This window comes from Pogona vitticeps, chromosome 4 (assembly GCF_051106095.1).
Source record: "Pogona vitticeps strain Pit_001003342236 chromosome 4, PviZW2.1, whole genome shotgun sequence".
In the NCBI taxonomy this organism is placed as follows: domain Eukaryota; kingdom Metazoa; phylum Chordata; class Lepidosauria; order Squamata; family Agamidae; genus Pogona; species Pogona vitticeps.
Window position 1 is genome coordinate 190,371,699 of NC_135786.1, and position 20,255 is coordinate 190,391,953.

A 20,255-nucleotide genomic window follows, 5' to 3' on the forward strand; every position below is an offset into this window, starting at 1 on the left:
AAACTAACACAAGGTGTGGATGTACTTATATGTACCAAAAAAAGAGCCTTTCTTAACGTCACGCTACAAATACAAAAACAACTGAAATGATAGTGAAAAATACACCAAGAAGTGATCATATCATTCTTATCTTTTTAAATAAAATCTTGCCTTTTAAATGATTATAATATTCCTTGACATAAAAGGTTTGACTTTTCATTAATATAAGTTGCTAGAAACTATTTATCCCATTCCTTCAGCATTGCATAGTCAAACATTGTATATAACGATAACAACAATGCACAAGCAAAAGAGACTGTTATAGAACAAATACCTACCTTGTAAAGAAGCTGCTCTTTCCTCCTAAGATGTTGGAAGACTTAATCTGAGATTTACAAGTATATAAAGAGAGACATCTTGACTGCAATTTGCTAGGTTAGTGTGCCAGCTGCATGAGCATGCCATTTGTTTCAGAGGGTACATGTGAATTTAGATAGCTAGTCTGTTTTAGTTGCTTCTCCAAGACAGGCATGAAACATGGCCTGTGTAAGAAGGAGTGGTGAATCCTGGTTTTAGTGCTTTGTCTTGTTTAGTAAAGGACCACACACAACTGCCTTGTCACAGGTATGCTAGCATCATAGATTTATTTGGTTTTTTAATATATTTTTACCTTGCCTGTCTCCATAAAAAGGACCCAAAGTGGCACACATCAGTAAAGGACAATACATAAAAACTAAAAAACTTGTATAGAAATATTTAAAAAGCATCAAACAAATAGCACACTAAAATGGTAAACAAAATCAACACCAAAACACATTCAAAGCAACAAGGCATAACACTCAACTTAAAAACCTCTTTCAGACAGCCAACCACTGAAGAAAAGCCTGCTTGAAGAGAAAGGTCTTCAGCTGCCTGTGGAAGGAAAGCAAAGATGGGGCCATCCTGACCTCCAATAGGAGGAAGTTCCAGACTCTAGTAGCAGTGGCAGAGAAGGCCCTCTGCCATGTCTCCACCAAACAAACCTGTGAAGATATAGACAGCTTTTACCCTAGATAGTCTAAAAAGTGATAAAGTGAACCCGCAGGCTGAACCATGCTACTAATTTAGAAGGTAAGAGCCACCTAGTAATTTGTTCCTTTGCTTGAAAATTACACTGGAATGTAGTTGTTAGGCATGGGAAAATGAAGGGAAAGTTTTTTTTTCATCTTTCCCAAACAACATGCCATTATTGTGCTGTGTTCATAGATTTCTTTAAATGAACCTCACAATCATCCTATAAGATAGATCAGTTTGATACTGCAGATGTGGAATTAGTTTTCACAGGGGTAAGCAGGGTAATTAAGGCTACCTAGAGAGTTTGTGGCAAACATTGTATTTGAACCTATCCACAACAACAGAGAAGCCTTCTAATAACTGGAATGTTTGTGACATGATCCTCTATCCAGGGTAGAAACTCCTGATCCATTTCAGGGCTACAGTGATGGGAGAAGGGAGATTACACTTCCTTCTGAGCCATTTTCCTGACAAAATCAACATCACAGAAATCTTGTTTGGCTCAAACATGACATTATTTGTTGTTGTTCCAGTGAGAGCTTTAGGGGGAGGGACATAACAAAGGGGTCATGGCTTACCCCTTCTAGCTGCATGCTAGCTACAGTTATAACACAGATTAAGTTTCAGATGTTGTTTCTCAATAAATATCAACCCAGTAGCAAATGGATCTAGTATTTTGCTGCATCCTCTTATGAAACACCACTGAAATTCATGCAATATATTCCTTGGAAAGTGTGAACAAACTCCATGTTCCTTCACTTCATGATGGTGACTTTCTCTTTTCTTCTTGCATACTCTGCAAGCCAAAGAGCTTGCACTCTTTTTTAAAAGTGTCCAATACTCTAGTCAGGTTCAAAAGAAAAAGAAGGAAGTGAAGGAAATGTCCCACTTAGAATTTGTAGCTGCCTACTATTATTATTTATTAGAATAGTCCTCACGAAGTGCAACTTTTCCTTTCTGTCACCATCCCCATGCTGCCACCACTCACCAATCTGCTCCAGAGATCCAGCTGGATGACCTTCAGTAGGGAAATCTATTTTACTGGTGATAGAACCTTAAGGCTGCAAACGTATATACATGTACCTGGAAGTAAACTCCACTGAATGCAATTGAGTTTTCATTTGAGTAGGCTTGTGTAGATTGTGCAGTAGGACTCCAATTCTATTTTAATTGGGAGCAAGCCCCATTGGACGTACTTCTCAGTACACATTGATTATTTTCATTATGAGTGCTGACCAAACATGTTAAGCATATTTGTTAGGAAATTGCTTGGTAATGTCTCAAGACCAAAGTCTTTCCAAGATTTTGTTTTGTTTTGTTTAATACACAAAATACATGGCTGTCATGCTTTTAATACAAAGACCATCAGGGCTGGGTTAAGATGATTTATATCTTCATTGACACCCCATTTCAGACTGGATCATAAGGTCTTTGTGTGAAGAGATCTGCAGTTTGGTGAATATAAAAAGGCAGCCGCTGAAGAGTTGGGAGCTGTAGTTTGGGAGGGACCTTGAGGTGTTGGCATTTCCTTCCGGTATTATCTTGCATGGTGCCAGGAATGGAGTGTGAATTCTGCTTATCTCCCTTCTGATATTTTTGTATATTTCTATATAAATTGTGCTCCACAAAAAGGTTGTAAATCTCCAGTGATCAAATAAAAATGGAGCCAGTGTCTGTAATGATAATGAATTATGAGGTGAAATGGACACTGAGGGAGAGAAGTCAGAGAGAGGAGGCACTAAATGAAGGTAGTCCCTCAGAGAAGCAGATGACTGCCTCCTTTCTCTTGCTTCAGCTGGGTGTAGTGACAATTAATACAGGAGAGTGCTCAGGATGTTTCTCTGTGTATCTGTGTGGCATGACAGTGCAACATTTCCTTGCTAAATGAATCTCATCTATCATCAAATGTACAGGAACAAGATGGCACTGAAGTGTGTGGAGCATCATATGACAGGCTTTTCTTTACCCCTCCCCCATTTAACAGCCAACTGCCTCTCAGAACTTGCTGTAAGGACAGCAGTTAGAATCTGAAGAAGAATGAAACTTGAAAAATAATACAGGTATCCAGTTTCACACAGGGGACATTTATCCACAGACTACATTATCACGGGCTTAAGAGAATGATTCAAAATACTGCTTTGTGGAAGTCATGTTCCTTGACAATTCTCTTAGTAAAGTGTGTGCTGAGCCTGGCTAGATTTAATGGTGAATGGCCGTGTAGTGAGGAGCGACTGGTTTATTCAAGTTATGCCTACCATTCAAAAATAAAGGGATATGGCATTAACCTCTCTTACAAACACAATAACCCTGTTCTACTCTATCACCCATGTACAGCAGATTACTTTGAAGAAACGAATCCTCCAGCCATATACCTTGGGAAAAAAGTCTTCCTCAGCTTAGATGGATTTGAGAGTAGCCTCTTGCCATTGACCATCTCAAATTATTATGTGACCTCACCTGCTATAGTCAGTGCTGTTGTCTTTGTGGAAAACTCTCGAATACTCCTAGTAATAAATGAAAAAGTCTTTCTGTTTTTATATTCAACATTGGAAGGCTTTAAAAAGTCAAAAGGTATTGATCGTCCAGTTACTGAAATCACGAATATAGACTGCTGCTTTTCTGCAGAGGACCCTGTATGCAGGAGAGTTGGCAATACCATTATAGCTTATAAACCAGAAGATCCAACTGATTATAGCAACATCTTTTTCTCCAAAGATGGAGGATACTCATTTAGCAGAATATCCAATACCCCAAGTTCCAGCACTGCCATTAGGGCCTACAATTTCATATCTTTGTCACAAATTGCAGTGTTCACCAACGCAACAGTGGGGTATAGGGAATCTTCCTATTTCATATATGGTGGTGCTTTATATATGAACAACCGCAAAGGTTCACTATTTTGCCTGGAACCATGTGAAAACGAGACAATCATCAGCTTAATTCCGCCAGGCCTCAGGGGCTTTATCATCCTTTGGACAAACAACTCTCTCCTATTCTCCTTTAACAATGGCCTTACCGTAGAACCCATCACAGTGCATCCTACAGAAAAATATGGCAACAAGTCATTCCTTTTACATGGTAAAGGCTTTTGTAATGTGGCCGTCCGCACAAATGAAATTGCAGCCATCACAAATGATTTGAAGCTTTTCTATGGTAGCCTGGATATGGTATCCACAAAGATGGTACATATTGGAGATGCAGACATTAATGCCACTGATGACTTCTGTGATGCATTGACGTTTGTGAGTACTGGAATGATTTTACTCTTCCACCCTGTTCGGAGCAATGAATCTGAATATTATAATTTTGAAAAATGTACCATCAACATACAAGACACACTCATGACTTTGCAGCCACCACTGCAGCCCTGTCCTGTAGAGATCCTCAGTGGTGATTTCCATAACAAAATGTATTACCTTGATATGAAACAACAGCTTCATTTTAATGTCACATTTGTGCCCAAGGCAGGCACGGGGGCACATCCCTATGTAACTGTAAGCAATCCTCATGTTCTGGCATTCCAGGCACATATAGTGGAAGATGGATATACATATAATGGAAATACCAGATACAGCATGAAAATTAGGCTACTGCAGCAACAATTTTCAAATATGGCCCGACCTGAATTTCAAGAAGATATTTACATAGGCAGACTATCTACCATCACTGTGGATATATACAACAAAGGCATATTCTGTATTGACATGCATCCATTGACAGCTCTTATTGCTGTGGACTGTCCACCTAAGAAACATATCAGAATTGTTAAGACTACAACAGCATGTAGTAAGGGTCTCTTTAAGAATGTAGTACTGCAGAATAATTTCAGTTACTCAGTTAATCACAATGTATACGATCCTACATTTCATGGCAGACAGCATTTATCACAGGAAGACCTTAACGTAACTTATCGCTACGACCTTTGGGGATGTCCTCTTCTCCTATATTATGATAGTCCATGGCTCCCACTTCTTGAGCTATGGGACAATGATGAATTTGTAGAGTATGTATCTGCTGATTTTGTACTCTTTGAAATTAATGGAATGCACAATTATGATTATCTTCTGACAGAAGTAGAGGCTAACTGTGTATCTCAGGCTCAGAACTGGACCACACTTTTAAATTATCCTGAAGCCGAACCACATAATGCATGGTCCAGGTATAATTATCAAAGTTGCAAGGAACCTAGAGGAAATGAGTCATTACCATCAGCTTCCTCCATCTACCAGGTATTGAACAAAAATGAAAAGAACAGAATATTATTCCAACAGTACAATGGCATTTATGTCTTCAAAGTCATTGTTGTAGATGCACTGTATAGCTACTGTGAATTAACAACCGTTTTCAGTGTTTATGTGCATGGTGCCCTCCCCAAGTCTGAGATCAATGCTGGAAAAACACTAGTCAGCTTTCTGGTTCTCATTTTTGGCACAATCTTAATGGTATACTACTTTCCTAAATTACTGAAGGAAAATGCAAGAATGAAATCTATTTGGACCTAACTTGTTAGTCCTAATAGTGCCACATTCAAGCTTGTTGATACAGGTATAGATTTAAACATCTTAGCACAACAGCTGGGAAAATAAATCCTGTTTTATTTATACACTACTAGCCTTGGGTGTTTGTTATAACAAATGTGCATTTATTAGAGGCAAAGCATCAATAGCAATGTTTCTGGTGCTCATTCTATGATATACATAAAATTGCATGTAATTATATTTTATTTCATAAAAATCTTTGTCATACTATTGTTTTGACTGTTGTTTTTGAGTTTCTTCTATTTCTGTTCTCTAAACCAGAATTGTAGTTATTTTCATAGGTCTCTTATTCTGGTAATGACAACTAACTTTTGATTCATTTTCTAAATGTATTTTTTGAATATTCTTCCTTCCTGTATTACAAACAAACAATCTCTTTTCTTTGTCAACATAGCGTTTTCCCAATGTGACAAAAACAAAGACTGGAATTTAGCTGTTTTACATGACAGTATGCTTGTTTTCTATCAATGTAAATGCTGTGGATTGTTTCTTGCACTGTATCAAAAATGAAGTAAGAAATATGCTGCATAATCATTGCAGTACTACTATTTATGTTCACCAGCATTCAAGAATGAAAATAGATAAATTTGGACTTGACGATTTATATTCATGTTCTTGGTCAATATTAGAATCATATGCCTTGGGCACAAGAGCAATTCTGACATTATAACGAAGTGCCCATATATATATTTCTGTAATCATCATAGCAACTATAGAAAATCCTGAAGTTTTGATAATTAAACCATGTGCACCCATTAGTGTCTTCAAATACTCACAGTAAGGCTAATGTATAAAACTGCCAGTATAAGTATTTTGTTGTCAAAAATATGCTAAAATTCAGCACATTGTACAAACCCACCATTTTGCACAGCACCAGAAAGCTAGTAACATTAACTAAAATTCTAATTCACTCTTCAATATATATTTGTCTAATTGTTTTTGTAATGTAACACATATAATTACCTCTTTCCTGCAAGTTGACATCTTGTAAACCAAATCCAAACTAAGAATGTAACGTCTTTGGAGAAAAGTTGCAAAGCAGACTGAATCAGGGGTATTTGTGCCCTTTTCAGCTGTTAAAGGGTGGAGCAAGATATTTCCAATAACCTCTAAAGCAGAGCTCTTACCTGAAGGTACCATTCATGTTCACTTGGGCAGGATTGGGGTTAAAGCAATAGCACAAAGAGGAAGTCCCATGGGAGAAGGAGATTGAAAGCTGAACCTACAGTGAAGACTTAGAGCTCTCCTGGGCAATCCAGCTGCTGAGATCCTAGGAAGGATCAAGCATGAGGTCACTGGAGTTGATATAACCCTTTTCTTGGGCAAGTGTTTTGAATTAAAGCAGGAGGAAATGCTGTTGTGTCACTTTTATACTAGCTGTTGCCTTTTGGAGTTTTCCTCTTTTTAATATATGTATTATATTGCCTTACACTTTGGGATTATACTATCTAGACTTTTTTTGCAATTTATTTAAATTTTTTTAACATAAGGGGTGACAAAAAGGAAAAAAGGAATTGGAATTAATGAGGAAGAGGGGAGACAATAACATACTGATATCCAATCTATACCTATTGCCATATCAAGGTTTTAAGTTATTCTGTTTACTCTTTTCTGCCTTGTAGATAAAGTTCTCATTTCAATATATGTTATTCAGCCCCTGTCTGTTGATTCAGTCCACTTGTTAAATACATCTCATATTTCTGTTGCCTTTTGCAGGGGTTGCTCTTTCATGACTTCTGATAAGATATCCATTTCGGCTATTTCCCGTATCTTTTCAATAAGATCTTCTTGTTTCGGTACCGTCGGACTTTTCAATTTCTAGCATATATAATTCTAGCTGCCGTAACAATATATATAAGTATATATTCCTTTGACTTATCTGTATTATCAGGTATAATACTCAGTAAAAACAATTCTGGGGTTAATGGCACCTTACAGAGCAATATTTGTTGTAGCATAGCATGTATTCTTTTCCAGTATTTTCTCGCTACTCCACATGACCACCACATATGATAATAACTTCCCACTTGTGTTTCAAATTTTCCAACACTTGTTTGATACACCTGTATACATCTTTGACAATTTTTCTGGGGTCATGTGCCATCTATAAAACATCTTATATATATTCTCTTTAAAATCAACCGATCTTGTAAGCTTTATGTTATTTTGCCATATTTTCAGCCATTGATCAATATCAATGTTATGCCCTATGTTTTGTGCCCACTTAATCATACATTCCTTAACCGTTTCATCTTGCATTTTAATTTCCAGCACATAATTATACATTTTCTTAACAATTTGTTCTTTTGAACCCAGTAAAAGTATATCAAAAATTGTTTGCTCTGAGTAGAAACCTTCTATTTTATCTTTTGTATATCTAGATTCTAGCTGTACTCTAGGCCACCAATCTATATGGACATTCTGTGACTCTAGCTCCTCTTTAGACCTTATTTCACCATCTTTTAAAATAAATCTTGATATCTTAAAAAGATTTGCTTTTGTCATAAGATTAGGTTGTGTAAAGGCCTCTGTCGGTGACACCCATACAGGTATTTTGTAATAAATTTGTTGTATAGTCTTTCTCCACATTCCCAGTAAAGCTTTTCTTATCATATGTGAATTAAAGTTCTTTTGTTCTTTATCCTTTTTATACCATAAATAAGCATGCCAACCTAATTGCAAATCGTGTCCTTCCAAGATAAGTAATCTATCATTTTCTAGAGTTATCCATTCTTTTATCCAATCTAAAATACAACCTCTATAATATAGAACCCAATCAGGAAGGCCAAGGCCACTCCTCTTCTTAGCGTCTTGCATTGCCTTAATTTTAATTCTTGGGGTTTTGCCATATGAATCTCATAATTATCTTATTGAATTCTTTAAAAAAGGACTGTTTTAATATGATAGGAATTGACTGAAATAAAAATAAGATTTTTGGCAAGATGGTCATTTTAATCGCCGCAATTCTTCCCAGCAACAATAATTGTAATTTGTCCCATTTCTCCAAATTGTTCTGTATCTCCTTCGTTAGTTTCATGTAGTTATCTTTAAATAGTGTGCTTGTCTTCTTTGTAATTTGTATTCCTAGATATCGAATTTTCTTTTCCTCTTGGAAGTTCGTCTTCTCTATTAACTCTTGTTGTTCTTGTTCTCTCATATTTTTGGTAAGTATTTTGGTCTTCTTTTGATTTATTCTCGTTCCTGCCATGTCACCAAAAATTTTTAACGTTGCCATCAAGTCTTTTATTGAATACAGTGGTTCTTCCAGTATGATGACTAAATCATCCGCAAAGGCCTGAAGTTTGTAGACTTGACCTTTTACTTTTAATCCTTTCAGTTCCTTTTTATTTCTAATTTGTTCGTTTAGTATTTCCAGGGTCAAAATAAATAGGAGTGGGGACAGTGGACACCCCTGTCTAGTACCTTTCTGTATTTGGATTTCTTTTGATAACTCACCATTAATTCTCACTTTCGCCTTTTGTTCAGTATATATTGCTTTAATTAATTTCATAAATCTTTCTCCAATTTGCAGTGTTTCCAACGTATATATCAAAAAATTCCAGTCAAGATTATCGAAGGACTGATCTAGACTGTTGATGGGAGAGTGCGTATGGATGAATGTGTTCTTTCTTGTTCAGGCTTTGATTGGCTATATTACAATAGTTTCAGGGGCTGTCTTTTTTATTTATTCATTCATCTATTTTATTTAATCTATACCCTTTGTTTTTCCCAACAAAGACACACAAGGTGATTTACGAAGAATTTTTAAAAGTGTTAAAGCAACTAAAATCCATTAAATTACAATGTTTTGTTAAAAACATATTAAGCATTAAAAATACTGAAACCCCCTTAATTTTTTTTTAATATTGAAAAAGAGAAAGGACACAACTCCCCCATTGTACCCCCTTCCTTATCAGTTATTTATTCTTTAAAAAGTCTGCCTAAACAGAAATGTCTTAGCCTGCTGGTTGAAGAACATCCAAGAGGCAAGAAGTTCTGGTGTTCTGTGGAGATATGCTCTGCAACCTGGGAGCAGCCACCAAAAAAGCCCTGACTTCACCAGATTTGCCTACAAAAAATCTTAAAATCTGGGAAGCTCATGTGGGGAGACACAGTCCTTCAGATAGTCTGGTGATTTAGAGCTTTAAAGATGAAAACCTATCCTAGCTATTTCCCCATTCCAGATATCAACTAGAGATTCAGAAGAATCACCTGAAACAAGAAATTCTCAAGAGTAATCAGGAAACCACTCAGATCCATTAGCCTCCTGCAAAGGGCCATCTAAACCAGTTCCCCACCCCTCCAGTGGCTCTGAATTCAAGTGAATCTAAACTCTGCTAGCTAGTAATCTGTTCATGACAAAGGAACTACAAGGAGTTTCTCCGTAACCACATCAGCAGCATTCCACCTGTGTGTTGCAGCCTGATGGTAACAGACATCACTTGGGGTAATTCTTCAGCTACTCCTGAAAAGGCTTTATCTGGATGGATGTTGAAGTCTCTCAGGAGAACAAGCAAGGGGAATGTCAGCACCACCCTGAAACCAGTTCAGCATAGAAAGGGAAGATCACAGTGCCGTAGGATATGTGGGATACCAATGAACACCGTGTTCTACCTTGGGTGCCCACCTCCAGATATACACATTCAGGTACGGCAAACTGTGAAAGTGGTGTCTGTGAGGGGTATTGCATCATCAAAGGCCATTGCAATTCCATTTCTCTGCCCTGGGCTTGCCTGCTGCTGCACGGAGAACCTGGCTAGGCAGAGTTAAGAAGGATTACTTGCTCTCTGCAGCTTCATCTTGGGAAGGCCAACACATTAATCTAAGATCAAGTCATATTTGTTGTTTTCCCATTCACTGACTTGACAAATCTGCAATAGTGGGAACTGGGGGGGGCACTAAGACTCTCAGACTATTTGAACTGGGGGATGGCTTGGGGGCAACCAACATCCTGTTGCTCTTGCCTTTATACATTCTTTCATAGCTGCTGTCCGTTTGCATATCTACTGCTGCTGTGTTATTGTTGGGCCTCCAAGTTTTCCTTCACCACTCTCCCTCTTATGAAAATGCACCCCTCCACCAGAAGTCAGTAACGTTTAAGTAATCTTCAAGAAAGCAAAAAGAGGCAGATAAATCAGGAACAACTGCTACATTAATTTAATACTTAATAAAGAATGCGGCAATCAAAATGAACAGTTGTTGGGTAAGTCCTTCACAGGTACGGGGGGGGAGCAACCACAATAAAGAAGTTCTGGGTTCAAAGTATAGCTCAAAAGAGTAGGAAAGTAGCACCTTTCAAAATCCCAGAATTTCAGAGCAGGGATTGGCCAGTCTTGTGATCTAAACTGGCCATTCCTGTAGGGAGAGATCATCTAATATTCTTTCATATTCCTCCAAATGTGACACTAAGTGTGTACTTAGCATTGCACTTTGCATGATACGGAAGCCCTGCCTCTGGCAAAGTGACTGCTTGCAATGTACCTGCAGGAGGAGGAGCCACAAACACACTGTTAAAAAGTCTAAGAGTTTAAAGAAAAAAAGTGATTGGATTAAAAAACTGGTTGTATAAAATGAGATTGAAAGATCAAATGAAACAAATCCTTCATAATAAGAATATATCATAGTTGAATTATATGCAATTAGAAAGATGGACTAATGAATGGGTAAAGAAGTATAATAAAGGTAGAGAATATACAAAGTACAGTATTAACAATTCCTTTATCATGAATATATTCAGATGACTGATTCAGTAAAGGGTGCAGTCAGTAAAATTTATAGATTCCTGCTAGATCTAGAAGAAGAGGAGATTGAGAAAGAAGGACTGAAGTTAGTGTGGGAACAAGACCTAGGAAAATGAATAAATAATGAAGAATGGAGGAAGATGTGGAAAACGAGGGTTTTATGATTTATGTCAGTGAGAATAAAAGAACATTTTTTCAAATTGGGTTTAAGATGGTATTTGACACAGACAAAATTAAATAAAATTAACGCTAGTTATCTGAATGTCTGTTGGAAATGTGAGAAGCAAATTGGTACATACTTTCATATGTAGTGGGAATGCGAAAACGTACAAAGATTTTGGAAACTAATCTTTAAAGAACTTAATGATATATGTGAAAAAGATATAGAATTTAATCCAGAGATAGCTCTGTTATCAATATTTGAGAATGTGCAATATGATAAGATGACTAGAGAGTTGATTACCAATTTATTAGCAGCGGCCAGATTAATAATAGCTAGGAACTGGAAATCAAAGTCTGAATTTCAAATGGAAGAATGGTATAATGAAATATGGAACACTGCTATAAATGATAAGTTAACTTGTAACTTAAAGGTTAAGAAAGGAGAGAGGAAAAAGAATAATTTCTATGATATATGGGGAAGATTTCTTGAATATGTGCTAACAAGAGGAAAAGGGAAAGCTCCAAATCAAGAATCAATGCAGTTCTGGAGAAGAGGACAATAAAGAAAGAAAGAAGAAGAAGGATAGAGGAAGAAGAGGATTACTGCAAGAGGTCCCGACTATGGTGGTGGGGAACACAGTTGACTTGTATTTTGTTTTATGGATTCTATGATTATGTTCATGCTGTAGTTTAAGACAAATTAAAAAAAAAATTAAAAAGAAAGTCTAGGAGTTTCACCTGCCAGGTTCCATCTCACCCTCCTTCCTATTTGACTTTCCCCCTTTTTTCTTTTCTTCTTTATTGGGGCATCACAAAAGTCAAAACCCTGTTTCTTAGGATAGCAAATTGCACAAGAGTAGGCCCACTGAATCAGTGGAAATAATCAACAAACCACTCTGCTTTTTCCTCCTTTCCCATTGTCGTAATGTTGGAAAAACATTTTTCCTGGAAAAGAACAGGACAATCTGAAGAAGCCATTTCTTTACTGTTCGTAAATCTGTAGGTCAGCTGTTCAGCAGAGGGAAGACAGGGATTAGATGCAGCTCCACTACTACCTTTGGAGTTTCTATCATGGTAAAATTTGACAGTCCCATGTCAGCTGCTGTGGAGGCAAAACCAAGGAACATGAACACACATATGCAAGGTGCAGGGCAGAGAGAAAAAGACAATTAGACAGTAAGAAAGCCAATACATATGGAAGAGGTAAAGAGGGGAAAAAAGGTCACGGGGAGGGGGGGAGAGAGAGACTGAAAGAGAATGTAGGCTGGAGAATGCTTCACTTGAAAAGAAATTCCAGCATCTTTTTGTAGGTCCTGTTGTTCACTATAATAGCAAACACCGGTTATTGAGTTCCTATTTGTTCAAGTTAACCTCAGGTCTATCGCAAAATTTGAGGGGCTGGCAAAATAGCAGTCTGTAAATTAAATGAAAATGGAATCTTATCAGTGTCACAAGAAACAATGGATACAGAGACAGCTTCAAACTTTGGTGTAACAAAAACACTACTTCTGTGCTGTCTGTACTTGGCTTCAGTATTAAATTACTATTTCATCTTATTCATTGCGTAAGAAAAATTGGCATGCAACTACTGCTAATCTGTCCCAGATACTTAGCACCACTGAGTCCTCTTTCCAGAAAAAGGTGGGCTAAAAATATTTTAGATGAACAAATGAATAAATGATGACGATGATGCACTAAAAGCAGCAAAAAAATATACCACCGTCAACAAGAGTAATGTACAAGGCATTCCTCTGGTACCCCTCCCCCTCTTAACTCAGTCAACTGCCTTTGGAATCAGCAGCCAGAGCAGTTGAGAGGAGAACTCTGAGGGAACGAAATATAACACTACTGCGCTTACCTTTATCCTTCCCCTCCCTTGCCACATTTGATCAAAGGGAATGAGATCATGTTCATGTGGAAGTGTGGTTCCTACTTTGTCTTGTCAGTGAAGTTTTGGCTGTGCTCAGTTGGGGTGAATGTTGGCTCTTGGCCATGCACTAATAAGCGACTAGTTCGTTCAGCTTCATCTTTTGACCCATTGCTGGATAAAGTTGGTGAGCCTTTGCGTTTCAGCCATGAGGACCCTCTCCTGATACAGCATCCATGTGGAAAACAATTTAAGAGGGGCATTGCCCCAGCTATTTACCTTGGGCCACAGGTGTTTCTTAGTTTGGATAGATTTGAGAGTAGTCTTCTGCCAGTAGTCATCCCAAAAGAAATGACAGTATCACCAGCCTTGGTTAGTGCTGCTGCCTTTATTCAGACAACTCGGGTTCTGCTGGTAGTCAATGGGAACATTTTTATTTATTTCTATTCACCATGGACAATATGGAAACAGTCAATTGGAATTAATTATCCAGTTACTGAACTCTCAAATTATGATTGCTGCTATTCTTTTATATATCCTGGCTGCCTTGAGATCAGTAGTATTGTTCTGGCATATGATACAGGCAATTTGGTTGAGGACAGCCACATCTTCTACTCATTAGATGGAGGCTATGTGTTTCAGCCTTTACTGAGTAGGCCTCACACAGATGGCATACTGCTCGGTGTCTACAATTTTGCTTCCATATCTGAAATTGGAATGCTCCTCAATAAGACTGAAGGTAATGTGACATCTATTTACTTCATGTATGGAGACTTCCGGGACATGAGAAATGAAACAGGCACACCTTTTGAGTTAGAACCCCATGACAATGAGAGAGTTCAAAGCATACTTCCCCCTGGCATGAAAGGTTATATCAAATTTTGGACCCAGGACTCTTTCGTAAGCTCCTCCAACAATGGACTGACAACAGAAGGCATCACTATAATTCCCACAGACAGCTATCCAAACAAGACCTTGCCTTTGCATGAAGATGGTGTATGCTTTGTGGCTGTTAGCAGTACAGAGATTGCAGCCCTCACCAGGCATCAGCTTTTCTATGGAAGCCTTGACATGAACTCCAACCAAATGGTGCATCTTGGGAAAGAAAATAGTAACGACACAAGAGAACCTTGTGAAGTGCTGATGTTTGAGAATACTGGAACACTTAGCATCATAAACCCTGTTCGCAGCAATGATTCTGCACATTACCATTTTGAGAAATGCATCATCAACATACAGGACACACTCATGAATTTGCGGCCCCCACTGCCATCTTGTCCTGTAGAGATCCTCAGTGGTGAGTTCCATGATCATATGTTTTACATTGATGTGAAGCAGCAACTTTATTTTAATGTCACATTTGTGCCCAAGCCAGGCACTGGGGCATATCCATACGTAACGGTGAGCAATCCCCATGTCCTGGCATTCCAAGCACACTTAGTTCAAGAAGGCTATACCTATGATGGAAATCCTCAATACATATTATATATTAAGTTGCTGGAGCAACAATTCTCAGGTATGGCTCATCAGGATTTTCAAAATGATTATTTATTCGGCAAGTTATCTTCATTTACTGTGGACATATACAACAAAGGCATATTTTGTGTTGATATGCATCCATTGACAGCTCTCATTGCAGTGGACTGTCCACCTAAGAAACATATCAGAATTGTGAAAACTACAACAGCATGTAGCAAAGGCCTCTTTGAGCAACGCCTACTACAGAATTTAACTTATTTCATTGATCGGAATGTTTATGATCCTTTGTTTCGTGGCAGAAAAGGTTTAGCACAGGAAGACCTTAATGTAACCTATCGTTATGATCTCTGGGGATGTCCTCTTCTCCTATATTATGACATTCCATGGCTTCCACTTCTTGAACTGTGGGATGAAGATAAATTTGTAGAGTATGTTTCAGCTGATTTTGTACTGTTTGAAATAAATGGAATGCATAATTACGATTATCTCCTTACTGAAGTAGAGGCCAATTGCTTATCAAAAGCACAGAACTGGACTATTCAAACACAAGATGATCCTGGAGTGAACCTAAGTGGTAGTACATGGACTAGAATTAATTATGAGAGTTGCAAGAAACCCAGAGGAAATAAGTCGTTGCCATCAGCTTCCTCAAAGTATCAAGTTCTAAATATGAATGAGAAAAACAGAGTATTATTTCAACAGTACAATGGCATTTATGTCTTCAAAGTCATTGTTGTAGATGCATTTTATAGCTACTGTGACCTAACAACAGTTTTCAGTGTTTATGTGCACGGTGCCCTCCCCAAGTCTGAGATCAATGCTGGGAAAACACTAGTCAGCTTTCTGGTTCTCATTTTTGGCACAATCTTAATGGTATACTACTTTCCTAAATTATTGAAAGAGAATGCAAGAATGAAGTCAGTTTGGACCTGATATTCAGTTTGGACCTGATATTTTTGTCATTTAGTCTCATGCTCAATGAAGTAAACACAGGTATCAATTCAGAATGTTATAACAGCATTGGAAAGAATTATTTGCTTGGTAAACAAATTACTTTAGGAGTAATTTAAATAAATGCAGCTTCATTAGTCTGACTACTGAAAGAAACTACTGTACTGTATTTTGTTTTGGGCTTTGGAAGAAGATCCAGGTACAAATTCAATGAACACAACCATGTGTCTTATCTTCAAGAACCACCAATCCAATTAGTCATGATACAAACAATATATTGTTTTGTTGTATTTTTATCCAATAAATGAAATAAATCCAGTGTTGCGCTGGTAGTCAGACATCCACAGATTAGATCTTTCTTCCTTTCCCCCTGCCCCACAAGTCTTCCAAAGCACCTGAAAACAGCTGCAGAGTATTCCATTTATTTCATCCAGAAATGATGCTGGGGTTGCACAAGGGAGTGATCATCCCTCTCCAATTCAATTTGATTCTACTATGTATTTCTGACATGCATATTCCTTTAATCTCCAAGTCAGCAAATAGCTAGCTTTCAAATGTCCTCAGGCCGCTTTATGCAGCGAAACAGTCATATTACAGGCACATGCAACTGCTTGCTTATCAGTCATAATATTATCTAAGAGAAAGAGTGTTCCAAGTCAAATAAAATGTTTATATACATGTCCAGACCAGACTTGTTTTTATGTGTATGTAGCTGAACAAAGTGATTTGTACAGTTCCTTCTCTGAGCTAGTTGTTAGAATTGTGCACACATCATATGACAAAATCAGTGGTATCAGTTTTGAGCTATACTGGATGGTGAAGTTTCCTACACACAAGCTGAAATACACTGGCCAAAATACTATCAGTTATACCCACAAGCATCCCACAATTAATGTACATCCCAGCAGTGAATTGCTGCAAGTACTTAATACAGTGGTGCCTCGCTTAGCGATGTTAAACTGCACAGCAAAAATCGCTGCTATGCGATTTCATCACTAAGCAATTTTAAAAAGCCCATAGAAATGCATTAAAACGCGTTTAATGCATTCCTATGGGCTTAAAAACTCACCTTATGCGAAAATCCTCCATTGCGGCAGCCATTTTCGGTGCCTCTAAAGCGAGGCAAAACAGCGGGCAGCAATTTTGTTTACCCAGCGGCCATTTTGGAACCGCCGATCAGCTGTGCAAAAATGGGGACTTTGCGATGATCGCTTCCTGCAATCATTGCAAAGTCCCCATTTTCGCACAGCTGATCGGCGGGGGCTTTGCAATGATCGCTTCCCCACGATCATCGCACCCATGGGTAATCCATGTATGTGCAGAGTCTCGTCGGAATATTCTAGAGCTTCTGTGGTAGCAAAGGAAAATACATTAGCATGGACCCCTCCCCCCACTATATGTACCTTGGCGCCAAGGCTCTCCCTTCAGTTAGGTCAACCGCCGCATAAAGAAAAGGGTGCGACAGTGGGGAGGCCAGGTCAGGATGTGTGAATCACAGAGGTCCACTCGAAGACCTACAGTTACAAGTAAGTAACCTATTGTTCTTCTTTGTGGCCTCTGTAAATCACACTATGGGTGACTAAAAAGCTACCGTAGTCGGAGGAGGGTGTCACGCCAAGGTAGATGATATCACAGCACACTCAAAAGCAGCATCAGATTACTGCTGAACATCCAATCTGTAGTGACTGATAAACATGGACAGCTGTGACCATGGGGCAGAGGCGCAGATGTCTGGTATGGGGACACCCCGAAGAAATGCCATAGATGTTGCCAATGCCATAGAATGAGGGTGGATACTCTGTGGTGCTGGAATTTCAGCAAGCTGATAAGCAAGCTGGATGGTAGATGCAACCCGGTTAGATATTCTCTGCAATGTAACTTGAAGACCCTTGGCAGGAAGTCGGTAGATGACAAAAGTCTAGCTGAGCATCTGAAGGATTGAGTGTGGGCTATGTAAAAGCCAGAGCCTGTCTTACATCCAGAGTATGGATGATCCTTTTTTGATGAGTAGGAGGAGATGGGAAAAAGTAGGTAGAACTAAAGGTTGGGATAGGTGGAATTGGGAGACAACCTTGGGTAGGAAAAAAATCTACAAAAAGTTTAACTTTATCTGGGTAAAACTGGAGATAAGGGCAGTCAGACATTAAGGCCGCAAGTTCACTAGGACGTCAAGTTGATGTGATGGCCACAAGAAATATCGTTTTGAAGGTAAGTAACCTGAAGTCAGTTGATGTCAGGGCTCAAACAGGGCCCTTGTAAGTTGTCAAAGGATGAATGTCAGTGACCAATGAGGTGGTGGAAGATGGACATCTGTGGTAGAGGTGTGATAGCCCCTTGAGGAAACGTTTCAGAGTAGGGTGTCTGGAAAACCTAGTTGCTGAGAGGTTTGATAAGCCACAATTTCAGAAAGGTAGACCTTGAGGTACGAGAGAGAAAGACCCTTATTTTTTAACTGTAATAAAAAACATAAGACAGTGGTAAGAGAGGAGTTGGTTGAGGAAAAAGATGACACTGCAGTAAAAGCTTGGATTTTCCCCCCATTTATACATTTAGGCCTTCCTGGTTGAAGGTTTCTTTGCATGATGAATGACATTTATCAGTGAGGCTGAATCCTCCGTGCTGTGAGATGAAGAGCAGGGAGATCTGGGCGGAGAATTTGATTTTTGTTCTGTATGAGCAGGTGAGGTAGACAGGGCAGGTGATAAATGTCGGACGACAGCTGGTGGAGAATTGGGAACCATGGCTGTCACAGCCAGCATAGAGTTATCAGGATAGTGTTGGGCCTGTCCTGCTGAAACCAGACTACAACTTTGTGGAGGAGCAACAGGTTACTTACCTGTAACTGTAGTTCTTCAAGTGGACCTCTGTAATTCACACGTCCTGACCCAGCCTCCCCACTATCACACCTCTTATGTAGCGGTTGACCTAACTGAAGGGAGAGCTTTGGCGCCAAGGTACATATACTAGGGGGGAGGGGTCTATGCTAATATATTTTCCTTTGCTACCGCAGAAGCTGTAGAATATTCCGACGAGGCCCTGTGCATGCGCGGATTACCCATAGTGTGATTCACAGAGGCCACGAAGAAGTACTTATTCTAGATAAATCCAGTGATAACTTTATTAGGCCAATTAAAAAATTACAAAAGTATGTCATCAGCACAGAATTTGTTTCACGCCAACATGGATTCCAAAGTTTTTATTCTAGATAGCTTCTCTGACTTTCCCAGCTTTCCAAAAGAAAACCAATGTTTGAGGGAAAACGTTTGCTTTTTAACTAGGACGACTTCCCAGACTTCCCCAGAATACAGGTATGGCTTTACTGGCTTATGAGACTGCACAAGGAGAAGCGCCAAATGTTAAAGTGATTCCACCTATTAACCCCTTGGTTCAGCAGTTGTTCATGTACTGTCTGTCATGTGACAAATAGCAAGCAAAAGGGAAAAACAGTCTGTCTGATTGTTTGCTCTTTCCCATGTGACTTCCTTCAACAGGATTTTGGCCTATATGTCACATTTAGTTAACTAGTTTTTCTAGCAGTAACAACTGTTTTCACTGTCAGCAATTACTTCTTCCTGATCCATGTAAATGTTGTGGAATGTCTGTTTTTTCCACCTTTTTCATCGCAGTGGTCACAATTCCTTTTTTAATTAAACAGTACACTTGCTTCAGAGATTGAACTGCTACAAGAGAACCTAATGCACCTTCTGTATGGTGAGTGCCTCACAAAGTTTCAACTGCCATGGTTAAAACTGACTTTTCTCTCCTTCCTTTCCTAGGCACTTAGCTTTTCCCTTTAAACATCTCTCCCTCAACCCCAAAGGCTGACACATAAAAGGCCTTTACCAGAAAATATCTGACTTCTGCCTGCCATCAATCTAAGTGGCTACTGAAGAGTATAGGGGGCATCCTGTTAATGAGAAATGCCCAGAGATTATACTAGATGCCTTCACTCAAAAACACAACACTCTAAGTATCTCTCATAGGAAAGAGCAGTAAGTACCTATCAAACAAAAGAGCTTGGTGGAGAAGTCAAAAGAAAAGGGGAAAAAACCTTGACAGAGACCCTCCAACTCTAGTTTTTTAAAAACGTTCTAATGATATCAGATTGTCATAGTTTTATTAATGCTTATCTGAAATCATTTTCTCCTTTGCGTTTTTATGCAATTGTACACAGAGAAGCTAACCAGCTATCATGCTATTGAAGACACAGAGAACTATTTGTCCCATAGCATAAATCAGACCTTATTGGAATATCAAGCCTGCTTCGAAGCACTAAAACCAAATACGCTTTTGAATGCCTCTTCTACAAGCTTGCCACCTCATCACAAAAGTGGATGGTATAGACTCACAATGCTAAAGGAAGAAAGTGTATACTACCCATGGGTTATCTTTTCCCTTCAATGTTTAGGCAGACTGAAAATTTCTCAGTACATTTGATAAATAAGCTGAAAATCAATGACAACTACAGGGAACTTTGTTTCAAAG

General features: G+C 38.7%; 2 protein-coding genes across 2 annotated transcripts; both read left to right on the forward strand.

The window, feature by feature from the left end:
* Positions 1–636: 636 nt before the first annotated feature.
* Positions 637–7,260, forward strand: LOC110077650 (cation channel sperm-associated auxiliary subunit delta). Its single transcript, XM_020790956.3, has one exon. The coding sequence runs from the start codon at positions 3,153–3,155 to the stop codon at positions 5,532–5,534; it is 2,382 nt and encodes a 793-aa protein (XP_020646615.3). The 5' UTR covers positions 637–3,152; the 3' UTR covers positions 5,535–7,260.
* A 3,453-nt stretch (positions 7,261–10,713) lies between these two features.
* Positions 10,714–17,797, forward strand: LOC110077632 (cation channel sperm-associated auxiliary subunit delta). The gene has a single exon (XM_078393691.1). The coding sequence runs from the start codon at positions 13,380–13,382 to the stop codon at positions 15,750–15,752; it is 2,373 nt and encodes a 790-aa protein (XP_078249817.1). The 5' UTR covers positions 10,714–13,379; the 3' UTR covers positions 15,753–17,797.
* The last annotated feature ends 2,458 nt before the right edge of the window (positions 17,798–20,255 follow it).

What these genes read in the sequence shown, in the direction of transcription:
- LOC110077650 (XM_020790956.3), top strand. Translation starts at nt 3,153, where the DNA reads ATGATTCAAAATACTGCTTTGTGGAAGTCATGTTCCTTGACAATTCTC.
- LOC110077632 (XM_078393691.1), top strand. Translation starts at nt 13,380, where the DNA reads ATGTTCATGTGGAAGTGTGGTTCCTACTTTGTCTTGTCAGTGAAGTTT.